At 41.9% G+C, this 23496-nt stretch overlaps 1 protein-coding gene across 1 annotated transcript in view; it reads right to left on the reverse strand.

The window, feature by feature from the left end:
• Window positions 1-23496, reverse strand: part of ABI3BP (ABI family member 3 binding protein) — a 213764-nt gene that overhangs the window by 133904 nt on the left and 56364 nt on the right. The window contains exons 3-6 of the mRNA XM_084843209.1: window positions 14141-14209; window positions 12441-12573; window positions 6443-6624; window positions 3718-3767 (exon numbers count right to left, since the gene is read on the reverse strand). Of these exons, the coding sequence (XP_084699335.1) occupies window positions 3718-3767; window positions 6443-6624; window positions 12441-12573; window positions 14141-14209 (434 nt within the window). The remainder of the gene's footprint in view (window positions 1-3717; window positions 3768-6442; window positions 6625-12440; window positions 12574-14140; window positions 14210-23496) is intronic.

A 23496-nucleotide genomic window follows, 5' to 3' on the forward strand; every position in this document is an offset into this window, starting at 1 on the left:
AAAAGATTCCTTGCAAAAACTAAGATCCATCTAAAAAGTATAAAATTGTACCTCTTGAACAATTTTTTTTAAAAAAATTCTTCTTAGAAATAGTTCCACCTCTGGAAACCAAAGTAATAATGTAAATATTAATGGGAGTAAAATGATGGAAGATGAGCACAGTGTTTAGGTTTTCCTCACTCCCGTATCAAATATTTCAAGGCATTTCTAAACAACTTAGGGAGCAATCCTATGGCCGCTAATCAGCGGCTAGACAGCCATAGGATATGTGGTTTTGCAGGAACCGACCTTCCCCCCTTCTGCGCTTCCTCACAGGCAGCGTGGAATGGCCCTGCGCTCCCCACTTGGAAGAGGAGAATGGAGAGGCCAAAACGAGGTGTTCCGGGGGCTGTTCTGGGGAGGGGAAGGTGGCAATGCCAGTACAACACATCCTACGTGTTGTCCAGCAGCCTCCTCCCCCGTTCCGCCTTTCCGTGGCTAGACAGCCAAAATCGGCTGTTGAGCCGCAAATGCAGGGCAGGAGAAGTGCGGAGGGAATGATCCCCTCCATGCTTCTCCTGCCCTGCATTGGATAGGTGGTCGCCTTCAAGTTTGGAGGCGTCCGCCTATCCCTATAGCATTGCACCCTTACAAACTTGAAATTTGGTGCACATGTAGTCTAAGATACCACGATTACAAGAAATGCCTAAAAATGGGGCATGTGTTAATCTTTGCCTCAAAGGTTGGGGCTTAAACTATATTCCAAAATGGTTAACAATTTAACATCCTTCTACACTAGCTACAAAGCTGTAATTCAACACACATGCAATAACACTCGGATTGCTTCCCTGAAAATGGAACATTTAAACAGTCATCAGAAACCAGTATGCCAGTTCTAAACAATACAAGTCACACATAAGACGTAATGTTGGGCTGTGCTTTTTTGCTTACTTGAATCAGTAGTGGAATAAGGGAGGGGGGATCTACTGTAGGAGCCAAAAATTTGCACTCATGCCTATAGAATGCAAGCTTTATTTATTAGTCTATTATAAATTTACTGAATCACTGCAGCGTGACCAGCATACATGTATTCAGCATCTGGCTTTAATAAAAGGTGGCTCGTGATCATGACATTTCCCTAAACCCTGGCAAAAGAGTTGGGAAATCACTATAACCATCCTCAAAATATTTGATACATTGGGGAATCCTTTGGTAGCTGAGGTACTAGTTTAGTGGTTCCATGATCAGAACCACATTTAGAAGATTTTGTGTGGCTTGGCATGAACATTTGTGGTGTGGTGGCTGTATAAAACATACTGCATGACAACTCTACCTAGAATGGGTAGTTTCAGCTGCATAGGGAGCCAACTGTTACAACACTTCCATATGATGGAGACTTCCAAAAGCTCGTGCCACAATAAATGTGATAATGTTCAAAACTCTGCTGATTCTATTACAATGCTACTCATCACACTGCAAGGCCAGATACTACAGATGACTTACTCTTTCAAATGCTCAAAGCAACATCTTGGCAAATTATTAAGCAGCTGTTGCTTCACACATCTCTGTGGAAAACCATTCTAAAACAAGGGAAAGAGAGTGTGGCCAAGGTGTCTGCATCTCATCAATCTCTAGCTGTGGGCTGTTTGATCCCAATACCTCCAGATGTATTTTAGGGCACTTTACACTCTATAAAACTTGCCCCAACTGGACATCAAGGAAGTTATAATGTTGGCCCTCATTTATTACCTCTCTTGCTAAGGGATATCCTGAGAATTGGCTTAGCAATTACTAACTCTGTGAGAGATCATCAGGAGGTTTGGGGCTGAGTGTTGTCAGTATGCTGATGACACCCACATCTATTTCTCCTTAACATCCTTACCCAAGGAAGGTATGACTCCTCCGAATTACTGCCTGAAGTCGGTAATGGGCTGGATGAGGGAGAACAAGCTGAAGTTGAATCCAGGCAAGATAGAGGTGCTCATCGTGAAGGGTCCTAATTCAGGTATTGAAGTATGTCAACCAGTTCTGGATGGGGTTGCACTCCCCCTGAAGGAGCAAGTTCGTAGCTTCTTGACTCAACCCTACTCCTGGCACCCCAGGTGGAAGCAACAGTGAGAAGTGCCTGTTATCAACTTTGGCTGATATGCCAGCTACGCCCATTCCTGGAACATGTGGACCTGGTAATGGTGGTGCACGTGCCGGTAACCTCTAGCTTTGATTTCTGTAATGTGCTGTACTTGGGGCTGCTTGTATATTTAGTCCAGATTCAGAAACTTCAACAGGTACAAAATATGGCAGCTAGGCTGGGAGTTGTAGGATGTTTCTTCTGTCTAAACATGCATAGGATTGTGCCCTTAACTACATTCATTGTGCTATCTGCATGAATAGAAAGACCCAGAGTGAACCCTGGACATGTCCACTAATATGCATTTTGAATATTTTATCCTTAGCACAAGTCCATGGCTTTTATGAACAAACAGCTTGATTATATACAAAATAACCAAAAAAATACTACAAAATACTAGTTTCACAAGTGCTTTGGGCTGAAGAGAAGTTTCTTACAAGATACAGCCTGTATAAAATTATCTACATAAAGAATAAAGGAGGAAAGCTATTGCGGGGGTATAGGTCCTTTACAGAGAAAAATCTTGCTGTTCACTTACATTTAATATAAATAATAAATAAATGACAATGATAATTTTGCCACTGACTTAGGGCATCTCTACATTAAGGAAAAAGCCCACACCCTTACCAGGCTTTCTTCTTCTGGAGTCTTTCCACGTTTACTATGGGCTCCTTTAGACAGTGACCAATGGTGACCATGTGATTTGTCACTGAAAACTCCCCCTCTCAGCAATGCTCCATAAGGATTAATGAAACTTCACCATCTAGTGGCTGTATTGTAGTGCAATGCTGACTTTACACACTGGGGATATCCCATGATAATTTTAAATAGTGCATTATCTCCATTCTTTTTTAAAGTGAGATTACCAGGGGAAGGTGCTGTAGATGTCAGGGAGGTTGACAACATTGTGTAAAGGACCCACAAATGTCAGTGAGTGGCCCAATTGCAAGCATGCAATAAATTGCTCGTGTGGGGAAGCCCCTAAAATAGATGCTAGATTGCAGTCAGAGAGCCTAGATGGAATGCTAGCAAGGAAAATAATGGAGGCCCCTTTACTGCCAAGTATGGTCCTTTAGAAACAGGGATGGTAAAAGTAATCCATCCTCATAGTTTTAGTCTGACCTTGGTTATTGTTTGGCAGATGAGAAAAGCAACATATCTGATTTACTTTCTCCCAAACAATATTTCTACCAACAGTCAAATGTAATCTTGCATTGAATATAGGTTCCCTCCTTTGAGAGGGTAATATTTGTGTATCAACTGTGCAGGGTTAAAGTAATTATAAAACAAGCGTTTCATCTTGAAAAATATTATTGTTCTCTGTTCTCTGAATTCACATCTGCCATCTGGTACAGATTTGATGTAAAAATGCAAATAGGCCAATTAAATCCAGTTTTTCATGAAATTACTATGGATTGAATACTCTCCTGATTTTGAGGAGAAACAGTTGTGGCTTTGTTTGATAAGGTTTAGTAACACTGTTTGCATATCTTACCAAATTTTATTTGTGTGCTTTAAAAAAAAAACCCAAAAAACCCATCAGATCTACCACATTTGATGTATTAGTTGTACCTTAATTATACTAGCCAATAAAAATTTTAATTGCATACCTGTGGTATTTTGTAGTTGTTCTGGAGTTGTCCATTTTCTTTGGCTTTACCTGATATAAAAACAGGGCAACATTACTCTGTTTTCTTTAATACAAAGAAAAAATAACAGTTTTCAAATGCAATATGGTATTTTCAAACTACTTCCTAATGTTTATGACTGTTAGCTATCGAACAGTTAAGAATTTATTTTCCTATTCCTGTATTTAAGTTTAAACTTTAACTCATCCCGATTACTTTGGAGACCACATTTGTACATAAAGGATGTAATATCCATGCGTGGATCTCTTGTTTTGACTGATTGGAGACATAAATGTCATTCAGTCTCTAGTGTATGTGTTGCTGCTTCTTTGTTAACTCGTATTTGTCAAATCTTCTTTGTCATCTTGAAGCTAGCAACCTATAATGAGGAAGATCACTGTGTACCCATAGGCTTTGTTGAAGATAGCTTATTTACCAGGCTGTGTCCTCCTGAATTTTCCCATAAGAGGGGAAGGATTAGGGGAGGGAGCATGCAGTTCCATAGACTCTGTCTGCACCAGGCTTTTGATGAGACTTGGATAAACTTAATGCTTGGGCATCTCTTGGCTGGCTTCTCTGGCTGGGGTTAAGCCCACAGATCTGTTTTTGGTTTAGTACATGTTAAGTAAATTGCTATCTAACTGTAACATCCCAGAGCCTGGGCTCAACATTTAATATATAAAGTAGGCTGCATTCTACAATTCTACATGCATTGGGACTTCCTATTTTCTCTTATGACAGGGAAACATTCCACACTGACATGAACATTTTCCACTGCATGCGCCAAGCATTTTATTTCTCATAAATGAGAATAAAAAACCCTTGTATGCCATAAATAAAATGAAGTAATCATAGTGGCTGAGATTTATGAAGTGACTGTTCAAGTAAATATGCCTCTTCAGAGCCTTACTTATTCAGGTGAATCGGTGGAAACAGGGAAACATCAGGGGCAGCACGGAGCACTGCAGAGGCTATGGGAGGGTACTGGTTAGAGAGCCTTTCAATATGAAGAGTGCTGTATGAATTGATGGATGGGATGGATGAATTGATGGGATAATGTTATTAAGTGTAAAAAAGTAATGCAAAGAAACCATTGATTAGAGCCTCCCCCCTATCCGCCCCCTAACTCCTGCCACCACGGGAACAGAAACAGATAGTAGGGCAACAACAGGAAAAATAAAACCAGCAGAAAACAGGAAACTTTTACATAAGGCACAGGAGCCCTGACAAGCTTCAATAGTACTTTGTCCACACTGGACAGGCTGGTGCTGCATTTTATCACAAAAACAAACAAACCACACCACAAATCAAGTCTGAAAGAAACACAGCACAGAAAACTCTGCACTGCAGTGTTCTGACTACAAAGGGCGTTAAGTCTAAGAAAAAAAACTGGCATGGAATCAGCCAGTGAGTTCACTGAAACTCTCAGAGAGTACATTAAAAATGGCTTAGAAAAAAGTTGGTTCACAAGAGACTGTAGAGCAATCTTTTGAGGAGTGCTGTGGCATCAGATCTATGGGAAATAACTTTTTAAAAACAGCTCTAAGTGTTATTGGTTCCCAATATGTGCTACAGTGTGGTGCATGTCCTGAAATTCACAATTAGGATGACTGCATAATGTGCCACTAAAACAGACTCCCCCCTCCCCCGCTCAGTAACTTAGCACCAAGCTAGATGTGGCCAATGGAGACTGACGGCTCCGATGTCAGTGGAGAGTGAGTCCGCTTCAGGTTTCAGTCAGAACCAGTACAGCACCTTGGATGACTCCTTTAGAGTTTTTACTTTTTACTTTATTTATTAAAACATTTCTATCCCACCCTGTATCATTAAGATCTCAGGGCGGCATACAGATACAATAAATTTAAACAGTATAAAACAATGAATAATTTAAACAGCTAAAAACATATTAAACTATTAAACACAGTAATACCAGTTAAAATCTAAAACAATAAAACAGTTAAAACAATGTGCTAGGGAATGCATTTAACTCTCAATGGCTTTGGTAAAAAGCCATGTTTTTACCTGGCGCCGAAACAAGACCAAAGTCTGCGCCAATCGGGCCTCCAAGGGGATGGCATTCCACAACCAGGGTGCCACAGCAGAGAAGGCCCACTCCCACGTCCCACCATAGCATATGTCTCGTACTGCTGGGACACAGAGGAGGGCCCCTCCAACAGATCTCAGTTCTCAGGGAGGCATATATAGGGTGAGGCGCTCCCTTAAATATCGAGTTCTGACTGGTTCTGACTGAAACCTGGAGCGCAGTCACTGCCCCACTGACATTGGAGCCACCAACCCCCACTGGATTTGGCAGTGCAACTGAGCATTTGTCTGCCCTGTTTTCATATAAAGCATTTGTAAAGGGGTCTGTTCTTTACATGAAACCCATCCATTTCTCTGCCTTACCTCACTTTGCTCTGCTGCTTTAAGCAGTCCTCCCCCGCCCCCCATCCCAGGCCAATTCCAATACTGGAAGTGAGCCAGGCTATGCGAAAAGTTGCTTAAAGCAATGGAGCTCAGTAAAGTAAGGAATGGGAGAGGGGTTCACTCCTCTCGGCCACATGCTCTTTTCTATGTAAAGAATAGACCCCACCTTGCTTGATATGTAAACAGGGCAGACACATGCATAAAATAGGCACGCCTGCCTCATCACATCTAGTTTGGCCCTTTAAATAGTAAAAGTTTGAAACTGTTACAAATTACTTACTAGAGACAGCCACGTTGTGACTGAAACTCTTGCTCCAGATCCCGTTATCTGTATTGTCTTTCACTCCAAATTCATAAACTGTGTTAGGTTTCAGATTGTCCACCACTGTTTCTGTAGTTGGGCAAAGCTGAAGAAGCCACTTCTTATTCTTTTCCTTTTCTCTGTAGCGAACTGTATAAAATCTAGTCAATAAAAAACAAATGTATACTTTTAATCGAAGAAAGATAATTTAACTATAGAGAAAAATAATGTTTTTTTTCATTTAAAGAACACTAAGTAATGTAGTAAATAATGTTGTACTTCTTGGCTTCAAGCAAAAAGCAGGCTGAAATTTATTACAGTAATCCTGAGGATTCTCTATGCAAATATTTGATTCTCTGCTTCTTTCAGACTCTGTGAGTTACCAGAAATTGACTATCCTGAGTAGGTGACATGATGATCAGTTGCTTATTGCCAGTTTTGCCACTATACTAAATCCAAGCTCTACAGTTCACTATAATCACCATTAATTGGCATGATTAAGCAATATATCACAGATTCAACTTTTAAGAATATTTTAAAATTTGACTTTGAAAGGCTGCTTAAAAAACCCCAAATTATAACCTTCTGGATTAGTTTGAAGGCAATAACATTAAGTATCCAAGTGCCAATATTTTATAGATTTCATAAATATAACACCATATATAAAAGGCTACTAATTTTTTGGAGACAAAAAAATCAGAAAGCAATATCAATATGCATTTTTGCATGAAAATATGTGCTTGAGAGTAATTTTCTCCCCAGTTCTTTCCAAACTGATTCTAGTTTTACAGTAGGGATTGCATAAAGAATAGCTCCAGAACAAAAATGCAGCAATCGGGAACAAAATGACAGGAAATGCAACTACAGGCAAATGTGGACATGACCATATAGTAGTCAATGCATCTATCAATTTCTCAAATAAATCTGTGCATCTTTTCCCCATATCAGCAACAACAAAAGCTTTGAAAAGCCTAATGTATGTTAAATGTTTTGTAAAGAAGCATTCATACTTTACTAAGGGATATTCAGCAGCATTTACAGAAACCATTTTATTGATTTGATACTGGTGCCCTTTGGTGTCCAAAATATGGAGGATACTGAGAGAGGTGGATGGAATACTAGAGATTTATAGAGCAATCTGTTCAGAGAGGGAATTGTAGAGAACTTTGGCCAGTCAGTGAAGTGAGTGCAACAGCAAGACCAATGAAGTGACCCCACTTAGCAAAACAATTAGAGTGAAATCCCGGTGTTGCACAAGCAGAAGGCAGCTTATGCAACAGATATTTCTCTTTCCCTCCTTCTCCCACACCCACTTATACTCCTGAAAACCTTCTCCAGAGGGTGAGGGGCTACCAAACATTGTGGGCTGTGCCTTATGAGGCTGCAGTGGGAGGGGGAATTGCCCCCAATAGATGGGAGAAATCTTGCACCACTCACACAAGGTTCCCTAGTTCAATGGTCCCCTCCCCACTGCAGCCCTTTAACGTACAGCCCATACTGTTTGGTCAGTCAGGGGCTGCAGGTGGGAGATGAGATGGGAAAGATTAGTTGTGTGAGCTAGTCTTCCACTTGCACAACATTGAATTTCAGTGTCTTCGAATTCATAGCATCTGGATAGGTGGACAAATAGCTGCACAGACACATATGAAAGGCAACGGAAGGAGCTCTGTGGTTCTCCTTGGTCAGAAACAGAAAGCATCAGTCTGGAATCTTAGAAGAAAAGGAACAGAGTGGGAATAACCGCCTGGAATAGGAACCTTGTTCAGGCTTTGTGTGTGTGAGTTTCAGGCAGGGGAAAAGGGGGAAAGAAAGCATATTTTTTTCTCTCCCCCTCCCTGAGGCCTTCTCCTGTGCTATCTAATGCTAGAGGGCTCAAGCTTGTAGCTGGCAGATACTCCTGAACCTGAAATTTTATTTCATAAGAAGGCCTTCTTAAATGAACAATGCAAAGAAATCGAGGAAAACAACAGAATGGGAAAGACTAGAGATCTCTTCAAGAAAATTGGAGATCTCAAGGGAATGTTTTGTGCAAAGACGGGCATGATAAAGGACAAAGAAGGCAGATGAGATTAAGAAGAGGTGGAAAGACTACACAGAAGAACTATACAGGAAAGATCTGAATGTCCCTGATAGCCATGATAGTGCTCTCACTGAACTTGAGCCAGACATCCTCGAGAGTGAAGTCAAGTGGGCCTTAGAACGCATTACTAACAACAAAGCTAGCAGAGATGACAGTATTCCAGCTGAGCTATTTAAAATCCTAAAAGATGATGCTGTTAAAGTGCTGCATTCAATATGCCAACAAATTTGGAACACTCAACAGTGGCCACAAGACTGGAAAAGGTCAGTTTACATTCCAATTCCAAAGAAGGGCAATGCCAAAGAGTGTTCAAACTACCACACAATTGCGCTCATTTCACATGCCAGCAAGGTGATGCTCAAAATCCTACAAGCTAGGCTTCAGCAGCATGTGAACCGAGAACTACCGGAAGTACAAGCGGGGTTTCGAAGAGGCAGAAGAACTAGAGATCAAATTGCCAACATTTGCTGGATCATGGAGAAAGCAAGAGAATTCCAGAAAAACGTCTATTTCTGCTTCATTGACTACGCTAAAGCCTTTGATTGTGTGGATCACAACAAACTGTGGCAAATTCTTAAAGAGATGGGAGTACCAGACCACCTTACCTGTCTCCTGAGAAACCTGTATGAGGGTCAAGAAGCACCAGTAAGAACTGGACATGGAACAACTGATTGGTTCAAAACTGAGAAAGGGGTATGACAAGGCTGTATATTGTTGCCCTGCTTATTTAATTTATATGCTGAGTACATCATGAGAAATGCCGGGTTGGATGAATCACAGGTCAGAATTAAAACTGCTGGGAGAATTATCAACAACCTCAGATACGCAGACGATACCACCCTAATGGCAAAAAGCAAAGAGGATCTAAAGAGCCTCTTGTTGAGGGTGAAAGTGGAGAAGCTGGCTTGAAACTCAACATTAAAAAAACTAAGATCATGGCACCTGGCCCCATCACTTCCTGGCATATAGAAGGGGAAGAAATGGAAGCAGTGACAGATTTTACTTTCTTGGGCTCCATGATCACCCCAGACGGTGACTGTAGCCATGAAATTAAAAGACGCTTGCTCCTTAGGAGGAAAGCTATGGCACACCTAGACAGCATAGTAAGAAGCAGAGACATCACCTTGCTGACAAAGGTTCGTATAATCAAAACTATGGTTTTCCCAGTAATAATGTATGGCTGTGAGAGCTGGACTATACGGAAGGCTGAGCGCCAAAGAATCAATGCTTTCAAACTGTGGTGCTGGAGAAGACTCTTACGAGTCCCCTGGACTGCAAGGAGGACAAATCAGTCAATCCTAAAGGAAATCAACCCTGACTGCTCATTGGAAGGACAGATACTGAAGCTGAAGCTCAAATATTTTGGCCACCTAATGCGAAGAGAGAAGTCACTGGAAAAGACCCTGATGCTGGGAAAGATTGAAGGCAAAAGGAGAAGGGGACGGCACGGCAGAGGATGAGATGGCTAGATAGCATCACCAATGCAATGAATATGAACTTGAGCACGCTCCGGGAGAGAGCAGAGGACAGGAAGGCCTGCCCTGGCGTGCTGTGGTCCATGGGGTCACGAAGAGTCGGACATGACTTAACGACTGAACAACAACAACAATGTTGCAGGAGGGGAGCAGTCAGGACAGTGACTGACACCTCAACATTCGGTATGTTCCAGAAGCTCACAGGTCCTTGTCAGCTGTTTTAGATATTTAAAAAATAATAATTTACACACTTCTCAATATCTAGAATTTCTCAATATCTAGAAACCATTACCTTCATTTGGGATGTCCCAATGTTACTTCTAAAGTGGTAGGTGCACTTGACCATCTGATTTTGCTCTTAGTATATATGTATGATAATATTTACTGAGTACTGGCATAGTGTAGTGGCTGAGATTGTGAGCTGTAACCCAGGAAGTTTCACATGCACACTGCCTCAATCATGCTTCTCATAACTCTGGTCATTCAGTAATATCAACCACATATTGCTGATGTAGATCTGAGAGATAATGGCTTGCCTAGAGGCACATAGTAAGTTCAAAGCTTAAGTAGTATTCGAAGCAGAGATTCACTGTCTTAGCTACTACACTACCCTGGCTCTCATAAATTCTGTTCTATCAGGAAGGTAGTTGTTTAAGAGTGCAATCCTATGCATATTTAGACAGAAAAAAGCCCTACAACTCCCAGCATTCCCCAGCCAGCATGGCTGGCTGGGGAATGCTGGGAGCTGTAGGGCTTTTTTTTTTCTGTCTAAACACACATGGGATTGCACATTAAAGCTTACTTTTATGTTTGATGTAAATATATTTCAACTAACTGTCCTCTTTAGAATTTCCTACCTTAAAAATATGACCTAGTTTTCTGATCTGCTTATTTTTCTGTAGAACAAATGTAATCAACAAATATTTAAAAACACATACTCATTTTTGTTGTTACCATATAATTTAGTAATTGACTGGCCTCCAGGTATAAAAATATGGAGACATCTTAAATGTCTTTACAAATTATGCCAATTCCTCCATTTAATTCAAATGTTCTTCCCGATTTATACTGATGAGATAAAAAATAAAGCCCCACAGCATTATGACAACTATATGAAGTGTATGCTGAAACAGCAATATATATACATGAGCATACGAACAGCTGCGTAATTAATAGCATAGGTAAACATCACATGACAAATGCAATTATGAATTATATAAAAGAGTATCTTGGGGAAGGCTTAAAATACAGAACAGTTACATTAATGATGCCCAAACTATGGTGATGTCTAATATTACCTCATGTAAAAAAAGAAGCATATTTGACACAGCTGATCAGTTTATTTAAAGGAACTTGCCAAACATTCATATTTTTGCTGCTGAGCACTATTGTTTGCTTAGCTACTATTCCATATTAGAATTATTTCCCTTCATTCCTCATCTCATAGCCTTCATTTTCTCACACTAATTCGTTTGGCAGTAGTGACCAATGGGGATTTGAGCATCTTTTATGTCATCATGACAGAGACAGAATTGTAACATCTTTGCCAAAATCTTGTGTGTCACCAAAGCAATAGTATTAACTGGCATTGTGGGCAAATTAGACAGAGGACTTTGATGGCAAAAAAGAAGGATAAGTGTTCAGAGACGACCTGCAGTGAAATAGCACAAATTGGTGGAATCCAAAGTTGCACGGGTGATGGGAATTTCTCCCTCTCCCCTTCCTCTTGCAACCCCCTGTGTCTCCAAAAAATGTGCTCCAGACTCAACCCTCCAGAGCAGATTTGAGGGGGCAGAGGATAGAATTGCCCCATCTCTCTGTTTGGCTGACAGAAGCAATTCCATTGGTGGAACTACTTCACTGGATTTCTCCCAGGGTTTTTTTCCAACATGTCAAATATTGCTGAAAATAGAAGACTTTTTTTGGCACTCGTATAAGGAACAAGACAAAAGGTAACAATCTCCAGACAGGTAGCCATGTTGGTCTGTTGCGGCAAAATCAACAAAGAGTCTTGTGGCACCTCAATGACTAACAAATATACGCATCCATAAAATATGGATCCACAAAATGTATGGGTCGACTGAAGCTTATGCGAGAATAAATGTGATAGTCTTTACAGTGCCACTAGGCTCTCTGTTGTTTTGACAAAAGGTAAGTGCTTTTGACATAGCCCCGGCCCAAACTGTTAGTATTCATTATGTCACTCTCCTGTCTCTTCATTATAAAGGCTCGGAACCCAGGTGGATGCTCTTGGAGCTTATTTCATGGAAGGACCCCTTCCGCAAGTGAATCTTTCCTTCCATTCTGAAGTGCATCTCTCCTGCAAGCTCCTTCCATTCATAAAGAAGAAACTTAGGATCCAAGTCAAAGAGTAAAACATCATTCCATAACCTTCGCAAGATAATAGCCTTTAGTGGATTACCTGCCATTTGCACAATTATTCATTGCTGTCCAATCATGCTTTGGGTTGACTAAGATTCCCCACGACAAGAAGACGGAAGTTGGAGTTAAAGTGCCTATTACCAATTGAAGGGGTTTAGGTTTGTTCACTTTACCTATATAAGAAAGATGTAGAAAATTCAATTTATACAACTCTATATATTAGAAGATACAGCTCAAGGGAATGCTCAATGTATGATCCACCAGGCAGGTATTATGGTCCACCAGAGCTCAGACTTCTTGTTTTTCCTCCTTGCCTGAAACTGCATAAACAGGGTTGTTGTGAAGTACCTAGCAAGTCACAATCCATGGCTGCATTCAGCTTAGTGGGTCACCTAAAGGCCAAGAGTAAAACTAAGTCTGGCTTGAAGGATTACATCTGTAATCAAGGCAACAGAGACCAAGGACAGATATTCGTGGTATGCAATTACATTTGTAATGGTGCTTGGCAAAGAGTCTTGATCAGCATCTGATAATTATCAAAACCAAGTTCCATTGTTCAGTTCACCTTAGAATCATAGAATAGTAGGGTTGAAAGGGGCCAATAAGACCATCGAGTCCAACCCCCTGTTCAATGCAGGAATCCAAGTCAGAGCATCCCTGACAGATGGCTGTCCAGCCTCATCTTGAATGCCTCCAGTGTGGGAGAGCCCACCACCTCCCCAGGTAATTGGTTCCATTGTCGTATTGCTCTAACAGTCAGGAAGTTTTTCCTGGTGTTCAGCCGGAATCTGGCTTCCTGTAACTTGAGCCCATTATTCCGCGTCCTGCACTCTGGGATGATCGAGAAGAGATCACCTTCTGGCCTTCTTCTCTGTGACAACCTTTCAAGTACTTGAAGAGCGCTATCATATCTCCCCTCAGTCTTCTCTTCTCAAGGCTAAACATGCCCAGTTCTTTCAATCTCTCTTCATAGGGCTTCATAGGCCTTCTATAACACATGTATGTATTTCTACAGCACCTAAAATTTCAGGGGCACAATCTGACATTGCAAAGCTACAGATGCCCCATATGCTAATGCTGCCCTTCCTCTCATCATGTTGCTAATGCTCTGATCAACTTGCACAGACCTCCAATTCCTCTTAAAGCCACTTGCACTGCCAGCATGTAAGCCATAAACTGGAAGGGTGGCGGTGGAGGGAAACAAGGCTTCATTTAGCTCCGTGGGAATCTTCTGTAAGTGGGCACTGCAGCCACCACAGTGGATTGGTTCATTCCACAGGTAATTTACAAAATAAAGAGTAAGTTCCTGCTTATTTTCAGTTTGTAAAACTTTGGTTTATAATCTGAAAATAAAGAGTTCCTTCATAAGAAGACACAAAACACTGTTTGGAGCTTCATTTTCTGAGCAGTCAGAAAGTTTGTGATTGTTGCCAGGTATCACAGCAGTTGACTAGCTATTATCTTTTCCTTTAAAGGGCATAATACTTTCCTGTCCACCCCCTCCCCTTAAACTGGGTAAATAGATCTGGCAAGTTATTGAACCTTAAAATATGTGTTGTATCTTAAAGTTTAATGGATCTACCTTAATGTTCAAGGGAGATTATGACATACACAACAATTAGTTGAATTGTTATTATAATTTGTTTAGTCACTGCCCAAATGCAGGCTCTGTCATCTCAAATGAAAAATGTTTGTGCCTCCTGACAGTTTATGGAAAAATGTTTAGTATTGTTACATTACCTGAGCAGGGTTTCTTGTAATTTGGAACACGTGCTGGCCTCACTGCAATCAAGTATCTTGGCTCTGCATCTGGAAAATATTAGGATGACCTATTTGTAAAACATGATGTGTAAAAAAATACATTACAATCAAGAGTGTATACCACATCTTATTACTGTCTATGGTATGGCTACTTTGGATTTTCAAAATATACCAAGACCATACCAACATATTGGGGTTTTTTTAATTCAAGGTGCCTTGTGCCAGAGGAAAGGCATTTCTACTCATGAAAAGCAGCCTCCTCGACAGCCCTGATTTCTGGCAATCCTATTCCAATATTTCATTGAAACCTGAAGTTCTCTTTACAGACTTAAGTTAACAGAGAGCCAGTGTGATGTAGTGCTTAGAGTGTTGGACTGCAACTGGGAATACTCAGGTTCCAGTCTCCACTCTGCCCTGAAGCTCACTGGGTAACTCTGGGCCAGGCACTAACTCTCAGCCTAACCTATCTCACAGGGTTGTTGTGAAGACAAAATGGAGAGGAGGAGGATCATATAAGCCACCTTGGGCTCCTTGGAGGAAAAGCGGGATATAAACATAAATAAATTAAGACTTTATGGTTATGAATATCTCAGAATCGTAAACAGACAACTGATTCACAGACACCTTCTGAAACCTACATCTCGTATGGGTAGCATTATAGTGTGGGAACTGATCCATCTTCTCCATTAGCTTTAATTTTCTAATTTCATTATCAGTTCAAAAACAGAATTGTTACACTGGTATCCTGCTATTTGACATTTGGTAGAGTTTTACAGGGATCTTTGGCTATTATGGAAAAGAGGCTTGGGGTGGCCTGTTCATTATGGGCCTTTAATGCACCTTTTGTCTGGAAAGCTTCCTTGGAAGTTTAGACCTGCCACACACACATGCTCCTGGCTGAAGCCTGAAAGGGTCTTTCTGGACTTTGGTCTGAGGAAATGGAAGATGTGAATAGGCTCACCTAACAGTCTTAAATTTTACCTTGGATGGCATTGTTGCAAGAAAAGTGCTCCCCCTGGTTTAGACTTATGTTGCTGTGAAATAAGCACTGCCTGCTTGTGTTTGCTTACTTGCTACCTACTCATCCTGCATATTTGTAAATAATCCCATTCTGACCCCCTTTCCCCACCTGTGGGGGCAGTTTGGTCATTACCAAAGGGCAAGGCCAGAGATTCATTAAGCCCACGCTGTAGGATGGGATGAAAAGGTTGGCCAACATAAGCTAAAAGATACACATAAGCTAAAAGATACATCGTTCAGCTATGCACACAGAACTACAGAATTCACTTCCACAAGATGCAGCGATGGCCACCAGTTTGGATGGCTTTAAAAGGGGACTGGACAAATTCCTGGAGGATGAGGCTATCGATGGCTGCTAGTCCTGATGGCTCTATGCAGCCTCCAGTATCAGAGGCAGTATGTCTATGCACACCAGTTGCTGGGGAACATGGGTGGGAGGGGGCTGGTGCACTCATGTCCTGCTTGTGGGGTTCCCATGGGCAGCTGGTTGGCCACTGTGTGAGCAGAATGTTGGGCTTTGGTCTGATCCAGCATGGCTCTTCTTAGGTTATTATGTTCTTCTGGGGCTTGTCCTGAAGAGGCTTGTCCTGCTTATTTCTGAGTAGACATGCAGATGCGTGCCTTGCTTATTTGTGAGTAGACATGCTGTTCATGCTCACTTTTGGGTAGACATGAGGAGGCTTGGTTACAATAGTAGTAATTTGCATAAACAGCGGATGCTGTTATAAGCTTGACTACAAATGTTTTGATCAGAAGAAATTGCTGGCTGGGATTACTGACTGAGAACCAGCTTGCATGTTCTTCAGAAATCTTGTTCATAGTTGGAAACAATGAAATGAAGTAAACCAAAGCCAAACAGGCTGATATTTTTACTCACAAGCTAACAAATTCTTAGAACATTTGATATGATTTGGAAGAACACATGCTTATGTGGTAAGAGGCCACAAGTTCATGGAAACGTTCCTAGTGAAAACCAGCTAGCTTCATCCAAGTGTTGATCGTAATAAACTGATTAAAACAATGCTTTTGCAAGAAAAAGGTTTTGTTGCAGAAAGGAGGAGATACTTTTTTGGTTGGTTTTTTTTAAATATGATTTTCATTGATAAGGGTCAAGAATCTCAATATTCCCATCCTTTTCAAATATTTAGAGAATTTGGGACCCACTTTACACTCTATGCTCATTCACATTTGTGCTGGGCAATAACATGATGAAATAGTCTGAATACCTGATTCCATTATTAAGCCCATAATAGCTGTGCAAATTAAAAATTACTTGGGGTAGTCAGAGCTCCCAAATGGTGAACCTTTTAATAAGCTGTTATTGAATACAAAGAAATACATGAATTTGACTGCTGAATTTCAAAGCTGTATGGAGGGAGCATAGGTTTAAACACTGGTTAATAGTTTAGAACCAAATAGTATGGGTTACAAACAGGTACCCACAAAAAATCATGGTACATGGGACAGTGCCTTAGCTCAGATCACCCTGCTGTGACTCTAGGAGGTGCAGACCTAAGCCACAGTTCTCCTGTCTTTCACAGCTATCACACCACTAATCTGTTGTTAGGGAGGGGAAGATTACACTAGATTCAGATGAAGTGGGAGCTGATGGTTCCAATGTCAGTGAGAGGGTGAATCTGCTCCAGATTTCAGTCACAGCCAGTCAGAACTCTAAAGGAGCTATCCAAGGTGCTGGATAGCTCCTTTAGAGTTTTTACTGGTTCAGACTGAAACCCAGAGCTGATTCACCACCCCACTGACATCGTAGCCACCAGCTTCTAATGTTCAGACAACCCCGCTTCCCAGAGGCTGAGAGCATCTATTGGCACTCTCCTCCCTCCGCCAGTAATAATCAGTGCTAAAGTTTCTTCTTCTTCTTCCTCTTCCTCCTCCTCCTCCTCCTCCTCCTCCTCCTCCACTCTTTAATGACTTCTATATTGTATACTTTTTCCTGCCCTTAAAGTGGCCTTATCTCTGTGTAGCTTTCTGGATCTTTTTAGTTTTGCTGCCTGTTATGTTTTGGCCTCTGTTGTTGTTGTTGTTCAGTCATTCAGTCGTGTCCGACTCTTCGTGACCCCATGGACCATAGCACGCTAGGCCTTCCTGTCCTGCGCTCTCTCCCGGAGCGTGCTCAAGTTCATATTCATTGCATCCGTGATGCTATCTAGCCATCTCATCCTCTGCCGTCCCCTTCTCCTTTTGGCTTCAGTCTTTCCTAGCATCAGGGTCTTTTCCAGGGAGTTTTCTCTTCGCATTAGGTGGCCAAAATATTGGAGCTTCAGCTTCATTATCTGTCCTTCCAATGAGCAGTCAGGGTTGATTTCCTTTAGGATGGACTGATTTGACCTCCTTGCAGTCCAGGGGACTCGTAAGAGTCTTCTCCAGCACCACAGTTCGAAAGCATCAATTCTTCGGCGCTCAGCCTTCCTTATAGTCCAGCTCTCACAGCCATACATTACTACTGGGAAAACCATAGCTTTGATTAGACGGACCTTTGTCGGCAAGGTGATGTCTCTGCTTCTTACTATGCTGTCTAGGTTGGCCATAGCTTTCCTCCCAAGGAGCAAGCGTCTTTTAATTTCATGCCTACAGTCACCGCCTGCGGTGATCTTGGAGCCCAAGAAAGTAAAATCTGTCACTGCTTCCATTTCTTCCCCTTCTATATGCCAGGAAGTGATAGGGCCAGATGCCATGATCTTAGTTTTTTTAATGTTGAGTTTCAAACCAGCTTTTGCACTCTCCTCTTTCACCCTCAACAAGAGGCTCTTTAGATCCTCTTCGCTTTCTGCCATTAGGGTGGTATCGTCTGCATATCGGAGGTTGTTGATAATTCTCCCGGCAATCTTAATTCCGATCTCTGATTCATCCAACCCGGCATTTCTCATGATGTACTCTGCATATAAGTTAAATAAGCAGGGTGACAATATGCAGCCTTGTCGTACACCTTTCCCAATTTTGAACCAATCGGTTGTTCCATGTCTGGTTCTTACTGTTGCTTCTTGACCCTCGTACAGGTTTCTCAGGAGACAGGTAAGGTGGTCTGGTACTCCCATCACTTTAAGAATTTGCCACAGTTTGTTGTGATCCACACAATCAAAGGCTTTAGCGTAGTCAATGAAGCAGAAATAGACGTTTTTCTGGAATTCTCTTGCTTTCTCCATGATGCAGCGAATGTTGGCGATTTGATCTCTAGTTCCTCTGCCTCTTCGAAACCCAGCTTGTACTTCCGGTAGTTCTTGGTTCGCATACTGCTGAAGCCTAGCTTGTAGGATTTTGAGCATCACCTTGCTGGCATGTGAAATGAGCGCAATTGTGCGGTAGTTTGAACACACTTTGGCGTTGCCCTTCTTTGGAATTGGAATGTAAACTGACCTTTTCCAGTCTTGTCGCCACTGTTGAGTGTTCCATATTTGTTGGCATATTGAGTGCAGCACTTTAACAGCATCATCTTTTAGGATTTTAAATAGCTCAGCTGGGAGACTGTCATCTCCGCTAGCTTTGTTGTTACTAATGCTTCCTAAGGCCCACTTGACTTCACTCTCTAGGATGTCCGGCTCAAGTTCAGTGACCGCACTATCATGGCTATCAGGGACATTCAGATCTTTCCTGTATAGTTCTTCTGTGTATTCTTTCCACCTCTTCTTAATCTCATCTGCTTCTGTTAGGTCCCTGCCTTCTTTGTCCTTTATCATGCCCGTCTTTGCACAAAACGTTCCCTTGAGATCTCCAATTTTCTTGAAGAGATCTCTAGTCTTTCCCATTCTGTTGTTTTCCTCGATTTCTTTGCATTGTTCATTTAAGAAGGCCTTCTTGTCTCTCCTTGCTATTCTCTGGAACTCTGCATTCAGTTGGGTATATCTTCCCCTTTCTCCCTTGCTTTTCGCTTCCCTTCTTTCGTGAGCTACTTGTAAAGCCTCATCAGACAGCCACTTGGCTTTCTTGCATTTCTTTTTCTTTGGGACTGATTTCGTTGCTGCCTCCTGAACAATGTTACGGACCTCCGTCCAGAGTTCCTCAGGCACTCTGTCTATCAGGTCTAATCCCTGAAATCTATTCCTCACCTCCACTGTATATTCATCAGGGATATGATTTAGGTCATACCTGAACGGTTTAGTAGTTTTCCCGACGTTCTTCAATTTAAGCCGAAATTTTGCAAGAAGCAGCTCATGATCTGAGCCACAGTCAGCTCCAGGTCTTGTTTTGACTGACTGTATGGAGCTTCTCCATCTTTGGCTGCAAAGGACATAATCAATCTGATTTCGATATTGACCATCTGGTGACGTCCATGTGTAGAGTCGCCTCTTGTGCTGTTGGAAAAGAGTGTTTGCTATGATCAGCATGTTCTCTTGGCAAAACTCTATTAGCTTTTGTCCTGCTTCATTTTGTACACCAAGGCCATGCCTGCCTGTTATCCCGGTGATTTCTTGACTTCCTACTTTAGCATTCCAATCCCCTATGATGAAGAGGACATCTTTTTTTGGTGTTAGTTCTAGAAGGTGTTGTAGATCTTCATAGAACCGATCAACCTCAGCTTCTTAGGCCTCAGTGGTTGGGGCATAGACTTGAATTACTGTGATGTTGAATGGTTTGCCTTGGATTCGTACTGAGATCATTCTATCCTTTTTAAGATTGTACCCCAGTACTGCTTTTCCCACCCTTTTGTTGACTATGAGTGCTACTCCATTTCTTCTCAGGGATTCTTGCCCACAATAGTAGATATGATGGTCACCTGAATTAAATTCGCCCATGCCTGTCCATTTTAGTTCGCTGATTCCCAAGATGTAGATGTTCAATCTTGCCATCTCATGTTTGACCATCTCCAGCTTACCTTGATTCATTGATCTGACATTCCAGGTTCCTAAACAATATTGTTCTTTACAGCATCAGATTTTCTTTTCACCACCAGACACATCCACAGCTGAGTGTCCTTTCGGCTTTGGCCCAGCCGCTTCACTCTTTCTGGCGCTACTTGGAAATACCCTCTGCTCTTCCCCAGTAGCATATTGGACACCTTCTGACCTGAGGGGCTCATCTTCCGGCGTCATATCTTTTAGCCTTGTGATACGTTCCATGGGGTTTTCTTGGCAAGAATACTGGAGTGGGTTGCCATTTCCTTCTCCAGTGGACCACATTTTGTCAGAACTCTCTGCCATGACCTGTCCGTCTTGGGTGGCCCTGCACGGCATAGCTTATGGCTTCACTGAGTTACGCAAGCCCCTTCGCCACAACAAGGCAGTGATCCATGAAGGGGGTTTTGGCCTCTGCTGGTTTATAAATGGATTTCTTGAGCAGCTTTCAATGTTGACCTTATGTGTGTGGATTTAATGTGTTTTTATTTGCTTTATTTTTATATGTCTTTATTTAAGTTGCCCTGAGAACTATTTGTCATAGGGTGACTAATAAATCAAATAAATAAATAAATAAATAAATAAAAGTAACAATAATAATATTAGGGGGAGAAAGGGTTTCCCAGGGAACCTTCTTGTTCTTCCCCTGGTCAGTCTAACAAGTGATCGCCTCTATGTTAGTCGTACCTACATAAGTCGCTTGTAGGAGATGGACATATAGAGATTCTTGCACACAGGAACATGCATATAGTTCACTGCTGCACATTCACTGTGAATCATTCACTTCTTTCCCTCACTTCTTTGTGTGTGTTTTGGTACATAAAAAACACAAGGACTTTATCTACGTAGCAAGCCATTAACACCAGGGAATCACAGACATAGTTCAAACTGTGCACAGGTCAGATCAGATCAGTATGGGATTGTCAGAATGGTATCAGTAAGTTCATCAAACACAGCATTTTGTCGACTTTTGTAGAGCAAAGCCTCCTAATTTGCAGTGTTTGGTTTCACAGAACAACTTTGGAAGAAACACAATTTCTGCTTGAGTTTTGTCCAAAGCGGACATTAATCACAATTTTTCCCATCAGTATACTATGTGGAAAGTCACTGTATTCAAGCAACATTGAGACTTGGCAGGGAACGGCATATGACTATTTCGCCATGTCCTCAAATTTGTTACATTCTCTTCTATGAGATTCCTGCACACTTACAGTCTCATTTTTGAGATGCGATGAGCAGTACTGAAGAAGCAGGTGAGTCATTAACAGGAACTTACATAGCCAGGGGTCATCAGGGCTTGTCCCAGAAACAGAGTCTCTACTAGGGCGGTTTCTTATGAATGGTCAAAAAAGAGGAAATGCATCACCCAAACAGAGGATAAAAAAGGACAGCAATTTGCATAAAATGTCCATATGCTTATATAGATGCAAATTTAAACATTATTATATTTTAAATAGAAATATAGTACATATCACCAGAATGTGAAAGACTGTGACCAGACGACCATGCTCACTCTGCTGACCAGGTGCAGTTGATGGGCAGTTTCAAGGCCCAGCTCTTCCTTCTGATGGTTCTTTATCTTTAGACCAGACTTGGACTGGGCAGCCCTTCAAACAGAGGACGCCTTCAAAATAGAGGACAGTCCTCAGGTAGCCTTCAGATAGAGGACTGCCCTCTGGCCCCATCAGGAGGTGGCATGGGCAACACTGGACTCCGCAGTGCTGCTGCTCTCTGACAGGCTCCAATACAACTGCCTGAGTTGCTGCACTCACAGGCTGTGTGGCGTGACAATGAGGGACAACAGACTTGGACATGCGACTGGCTGGGCTGCTGCACTGCACTTCTGTTGGCCCTTGTCATCTTGTACCTCCACTGTAACTGATTCAAATGGTCAAATTGCAGCTTGGGGGAGGGTTGGAGCCAGAGTGGCAGGGCTGTGCAGTATCCAGAACCCTCGGGGCAGGGGCAGGGCAAGTTTAATCATGCCGATGTTTAATTTCACACTGCATTTCAATTTCATTACTTGAATATTTTAACATTTCTGATTCCTACTTGGGTTTTCTTCTACAGACATTATAGTCACAGAGGCCTTGGGAGTTAGACAAATTCGTAGAGGAGAAGGCTGTCCATGGCTACTAGTCCTGATGGCTATATGCTACCTCCAGTATCAGAGGCAGTATGCCTATGTACACTGGTTGCTGGGGAACAAGAGTGTGAGGGTGCTGTTGCACTCATGTCCTTCTTGTGGGTTTCCCTTGGGCAGCTGTTTGGCCACTGTGGGAACAGAATGCTGGAGTAGATGGACCCTTGGTCTGATCCAACATGGCTCTTCTTATGTACTTACTAGTCTGCCCAGGCAGCTTTTCATTGCTTTAATAACATATTTTAACTTTTCTATTTTCCCAGTTGGTTTTTCTTCTACCAGGTTCTGGATAGCTCTGCTGCTCTCTCAGTTTGGGGTACATTACAGTCACACAGTTTTCAGGCACTAGTCTGTCCAGGCAGCTTTTCATCATTAGAATAATGTTTTTAAATTCCTGTCTCCCATTTGGGTTTTCTATCATGGACAGGTTTTTAATAAAGCTTGGTTCTCAGCAAGTACCTTCTTGCTCTGTTGCACAATCCAAGGGCAGAAGTGGGATGGTGAATGGTCATTCCCCAGACCAAATATATAAGAAAAATGTTCCAAAGTACCCTGAAGACATAGGTAGCACACAGCCTACACAACCACATCTCCCCAGCTATCCAAAATCCTAAACTGGAGATAAAGAGTGATGCTTTAATAGTAACTGGTACAATGGGTGGCCCTGGTTGGTATAATCATTTTCCAGTGACCACATTTTCTGCTATCATTGTAGAATATATTCACAGGGGGAAGTCTGGAAACCACCTTTCTCTGTTAATGGTTTTAATGACTGAAAGGCTGCTCTAGAGAGCAGAAAAGGAGTTCCCATCCATTTCTCAACCAAATCTCACATTATAGCACTGTGTGCATGGGAAGAACAGAAGCAGAGGTCAGACGCCGCAAAATGAGGGGAATGTGTTGGGAACTATTTTCTATATGCCTACATTTATTTAATTTATCATATCTAGGTGATGTGTTGGGTACCCTCACTTCAAATACAGTTCTGTTCATGAGATCTCTTCTGTGAAATTTGAATATAACATTCTCCTTCAGTAGCACTGTTGAATCCCCAATTCTGACAATTTTCTACAACTCACTGCAGGGCAGGCTTCGAAACATCATGGAACACAACAAAGCATGTACACAAGGAAAATACACGGGTGTGTTGTAGCAGCACATGCTATGCTTGTGCATTGCTGTCATGTACCAAAACTAACCTGCCCCAGCAGAATTTCTTGGACTCCACGTCTCCACCAAGATAATTTTCTGGATACACCTCTGGCCATTAACATGCCTACTTAGAAATAAGCCCTACTGAGTTCAATGAGGCTTACTCCCAAGTA

The sequence above is a fragment of the Heloderma suspectum genome, chromosome 3 (genome assembly GCF_057233095.1).
Source record: "Heloderma suspectum isolate Gila_16-S chromosome 3, 16-S_ref, whole genome shotgun sequence".
NCBI classification, from domain to species: domain Eukaryota; kingdom Metazoa; phylum Chordata; class Lepidosauria; order Squamata; family Helodermatidae; genus Heloderma; species Heloderma suspectum.